This window comes from Camelina sativa, chromosome 1 (genome assembly GCF_000633955.1).
Source record: "Camelina sativa cultivar DH55 chromosome 1, Cs, whole genome shotgun sequence".
Lineage (NCBI taxonomy): Eukaryota > Viridiplantae > Streptophyta > Magnoliopsida > Brassicales > Brassicaceae > Camelina > Camelina sativa.
In genome coordinates, this window is record NC_025685.1 from 19970088 (window position 1) to 19975708 (window position 5621).

A 5621-nucleotide genomic window follows, 5' to 3' on the forward strand; every position below is an offset into this window, starting at 1 on the left:
AAAACAAATCGATACCCAAACCAAATAACTAACTAACCTTGACAATATAAGATGTGACTAACGGAGAGAAGTCTTATTTAACCTTCTATATTTTAAGGTGTCATGATTCTAATGATAGGAAATTCATATTCAGGATTCAAGAGCATAAAATAGCAATGTTAAAAGATATGCCTTTTGTAGAATGTTGGTATAGTGCATGATTATTGGCTTTTCTGTGATTCTCTTTGAATATCTCCAGCTAGATCCTTTTTGTCTCAAGCTCTGGAAAACAAATGAACACAAACCCTTAATAGACCAAACATAACAAAAGGTTGTAATATCATAATAGCCTTTGTATCTATAACACAAACATTTTTCTAGAGATGTATAATAGCCTTTGTATATATAACTGAAAAAGATATGATAATCGGCATCGCCCCAGAATAACTCATCTGTTCTAAGGATCTTTTTGTCATTGCATAGTAAATATGTGGGAAGGAAAGGATATAAATAGCATGTTAATCGCCCCAGGCACAGGTTTATAATCAAAGAGAAACAAAACGATTTGCAAAATAAAATTGAAAGAGAATCAAGATCAAAGAACTAATTTTGCCCAAACAATGAATGGAAATCAAAACAAATCTTAAGTCTCTATTAGTGAACGAAAGAGAGAGAGGTAGGGACGATATCTCGATGTATTGATTTGCTACCAGCTGCATTCTCCATGGTTCTAGCTCGATCTGCTGTCGATGATGAGTACACTACGTGACTGGAGAGATGCTGATTTATGAGCATGAGTTTATCATCTTAAAATCATGATGATGACCAGAGAAGAATCCAAAATCAAAACACATCAAGATTCAAAAACGAAATTCCAAATAAATTTGATTTTATGCATTAGAGGACGATTTGGTTTTATGTTGAAATTGAATTACCTTGTTGTAGCCGATAGATCCTTTATACACCAACTGCTTCAAAGTCTGTTCTTTAGATTTATATATGTAGCCGTAATAGATGTGGAATCAGATTCTTTACAACTGCTTCACACCATCAAACCAAATTCCTGGAGTTCTGTGGAATTATTGAATCACTCTTTCACCTTAGAACTGAGGCGGAAAAAAAAAATATTAGGTTTGATGTCTCTTTACATAAACAAGAAAATCAACGGCTGAGATGTTTTGCTCAAAATAAAAAGGAACGACTGGGATTATAACATGTAACCGGGTTAAATTACCGTGTTAAATGACCCGCGTGTTTATCCGATTTCGGTGATTACCTTTTTACCCTTCGTGCAGATGTTTTATTTTGTCTTAATTCCAATGGCATTCTGATGTAGTTTCGTACAAAACTAAGGTACAAAACTAAGGTTAGTTTTATAAACGACTTTACAAATAATAGTAGAGATGAATCTTAATCTATTTTATGTAATGAATCATAAACAACTTAAAGAGTTTTTAAAGACCAGCAGCATACGCAAGTTTGTTAACCTTCTCATTCCCCCTCGTTTTTCGCATTCCTCTTTTGTCTTTTTACCGCCCCCTTTACATGGTTCTTCCTCTTCTTTTCCACTTTTCCTCTTAAGCATCTCTTTGTTACTTGCCTTATCATCTTCTGCAATCTTTGTCTCCATCTCATCATCTTTTCCAATCTCCATCTCCGTCTCATCGTCTTTTCCAATCTCCGTCTCCATCTCATCATCTTGAGTAACATCTACATTATAAACCTAATCTGAGAGAACCAAAGATATCAAATTTAAAGAAACCCACAAAACTCCAATCCAATTTTAACATCAAAGAGTAAACTTACAGTTTTAAGCGGACCAAAACGTTCTGGATCAAACAAGAACTCCTTAAGCTTAGCTGTCCTAGGATTATGAACTCCTTAAACTTTGAGATTGCAAAGAATATAAGAAGTAATGTAAGTATCATAAGACTAACCATTGCACTAATCTCAAAACCTATCAATCACAGCAAACAAGTGAATTCTTTAAGCTGATTATAGATCCAGTTCTCCAAAACCTATCAATCACAACAAAGGTGTCACGCCGTTTCCGATTAACAGCAGGAAACCCCGTTGAAACACCACCCTTTAGCAAAAAACTTGCATAGATGAGCTGCACGTTTTTGTTCTGGTTAGGATAATCTGCCTAAATCATACAAACACAATGACATAATAACTCACAGTTCGTATTGCAGAAAACGTTTCTGATACACAATCAGACATGGTTGCTTGGGCTAATCCATGTGCTTTATAAACAGGAGCAGTCGACGTTTTGTATACAGCTTTTGAGATTTAACCGAGTGAGCAGATGTAACAGTAAGCAAAGATGACCAAAAGTGATTAGCATAAAGAAAATTTCTAGAAGAAATGATAGTACATAGAGGATTTACCAACTAAAACTGAAACAGAAAGCATCAATAGACCAAGCACATGTGCAAGTTGAGGAGAGATAGTTAAAAGAATGCAGATTGTTCCAAATAAGCTACAAAAAGGGATAATGCATTAGTCACAAGAACTGGCATTCCAATGGTAAACAACAACAAGCAAAACAAACATTGGTCATACAAAACAAAGCATACCTTCTGGATTAAAACCCTTCTGAAATTCTGAGCTCTTAAGGTAGCCATAACGTTTTCCCAGGTAGCATTCATGTTAGTCGTAAAAGCAACAGTTAAGATGGGTTCCAACGAGTACAAAACACGATAATAATTACCAAATTAAGATATATGATAAGCTGAGTGAAGTAGCGCATTTGATAATGAAGAGGATAAACCAACAATTTATTACATGGTCAGTATACTTCCGTCTTCCTTTGTAAACCCTTCTAAAAGAGCCTTCACCAACGAGCTCTATCACATGATAATCCTCTCTCCTTCCACTGATTCACATCCTTATCGAACCGATACATCTTTGATTTCCTTTCGATTCACAAACAAACCAAAAAGAAATCAGTCAAACATCTCTAAGAAGACCATCGCTCATCACCAAGAGCTTAACCCTATTAATTCGATCAGATTTAGTTGACCTAGATCAAACAAAATGAAATGAAAATAAACAGAGCAATGGAGAAATAGACTTACGTGTTTATGCCGGAAAAAGCAATCAATTGAATCGATAATCATTGAAAACTGAGTTCACGGTTTGAATCGATTCACCGTTTCATCGAGAGAGGAAAGTGAGAGATAGTCAGGAAAAGAAAGAAGAAATGCAAATGGTTACTCAAAATTGACAAAAATTTAAAAAATGGGTTGAACAAAATTGGCTTGAATAATATTCAACTTATTCATCTCCAGGAATAGTAGTTGAACAAGTTGAAAATGTTCAACTTGAATAAAAAGTTGAATATTACCTCTTCAACCTTTTCAATGCAAATGGTGAAAATTGGTTGAATAATTTTTTTCAAGCCGTTCAATCTCTTCAACAATGCAACCATTTGCAACCTAAGAAATTTTTTTTTTTATCTTTTGTATTTAATCAATATCCAACCAAAATTAGCCACATATCGTTTCTTTAGGATTGCTTCCCCTCCTCCTCAGAGCAACAATTCTCAGTTAATGGGCTAATTTTTTGGGTTTTTCAAAAAAAAAGATAAATTGGTTGAACAAGCCAATAAGAACAGTAGTGGACATGCTCTAACGGACCTAACTGACTTATATTAAATACAAAATGTTATACTCGTAGACCAAATCATTTCTCTTAACCGTTTGAAGCTTTTGAGTAGTAAGTCAAACGAAGACGTGTGATTTATGTCAACTATGTAAGCTAAGTAATATTCCTAACCAGACGTGTGATTTACTCACCCTTCAACAAAATTGTTTTTCTTGCAGGGAAATTAAGTGGGTAGAAGTTGAGGTTAAGGAACCGAATAGGATGTTTTCGTATTGTTTTGCAAAATCTATGTTTTCTTTGCTCGTTTGTTTTCGCATTCAAAACAGATCCAACTGTTTTTAATTTGTGTTTTATTGATTTGTAAAAATTATAATAAGTATTAAATCGAATTATTTTCATATATATTTTCGCACAAGTGGAGCTGGTACGGTCTAGTCCGAGCCAGCACAACGCCGTGTACGTACCGAGGGTTGCAAAGGGATGTACGTAGCGGGTAGACGGCTGCTGGTGGAATGGCTGGAGAATGTAATTTGTTGGTGGAACCTTGGTCGAATCATAGGCAGTTGTATCATTGTGACGATCTCCGGGCCGGTCCGCGGTTAGTCCGACCATGTGGATGGTTCGGGTGCGTTACATTCATCACAATCCACAGCCCCAAGAGAAAGCAAACTGGAACAAATGATGCATGCACTGATGGAAAATCAGAAGAAAAATGCCACTGAGGTGAATGTCAAGATCGATAGCATGTATTCGGAGCTGAATGGGTGAATGGGAGAATACGAAAAGCTGAAATCAGTAGTAGGAGAGCTTCAGGTCAGACTCCCTTTCATCGAAGTAGTACGGATGGTTCCATCTCTTAAAAAGTATGTGAAGGAGATCTTCACTGATAGGCTCAGTTTGGAGAAAGGAGTTATGTATCCACGCAAGAATGCAGTTCAATGCTCCAAAATCGAATGCCAGCAAAATGTGGAGATCCAAGAGCATTTACGCTGCCTTGCATAATAGGAGATTTCAAGTTCAATAATTGCCTCTGCGACTTAGGGGCAAGCGTGAGCCTGATGCCACTCAGCGTTGCAACGCGACTTGGACTATACTCCTTCAAGCCGACCCAAGTCAAAATCTTAGTCCTAGTTGATCGCTCTACCCGACATCCAGAAGGGGTATTGGAGAACCTACCAATGCAAATTGGGAACTTCTACATACCTACTGATTTCATTGTTTTGAAACTTGACGAAGAATCTCAAGAACGCATTATGCTTGGAAGACCCTTCCTGGCCACTGCAGGGGCAATGATAAACGTTCGAGAGGGCAAAATTGATTTGCACATGGATGATTTGGTCTTGAGATTCAATTTGGAGAGAGTAGCTAAGAAACCCACCATCGATGGCCAAACCTTATGGATTGACACAATAGAAGAGATAGCAGATGAGATCTCTGAAGAAGTATGTTCGAATGAGCACCTGGCCGTAGCTAGGGTACTTGACTAAAGAGACCGTGAAGATGGCAGAAACACTTGATGCTGCAGCAAATTTGGAATGCAAAGTCCTTTTTGTTAATTTGCAAGCTGGACTGACCGATCCCAACATTGCACTGACCGATCCGGCTCCTTCTGCGGAAATTACCGATAAGCGCAATGGAACAATTGTTCCTGATTTTAGATCAGTCGATCCCGAAACCAGCTTTGAGACCAAAGAACACCAGGAGGGCTGGAGCAAGCTCAAGGCTCCAAAATTGGACTTAAAGACACTCCCAGAAGGGCTCAGGTAAGCTTATCTTGGACCAAACTCCACATATCCGGTAATTATTAACTCTAACCTGAATAATGTTGAGACCGCACTCTTGCTCTGCGAGTTGAGAAAATATAGAAAAGCTTTAGGCTATTCCTTAGATGACAATTCAGGTATATCACCAGAGTTATGCTCTCACCGCATTCACCTTGAGGATCCTTCCAAATCTTCTATAGAACATCAACGAAGGTTGAACCCAAACTTAAAAGAGGTGGTGAAAAAGGAGATCCTCAAACTGTTGGGTGC

The 5621-nt window shown here is 37.5% G+C and overlaps 1 protein-coding gene across 1 annotated transcript; it reads left to right on the top strand.

The window, feature by feature from the left end:
* LOC104710010 lies at nucleotides 4542–5075 on the top strand. The gene has a single exon (XM_010426539.1). It carries the CDS (start codon nucleotides 4542–4544, stop codon nucleotides 5073–5075), a length of 534 nt encoding a protein of 177 aa, XP_010424841.1.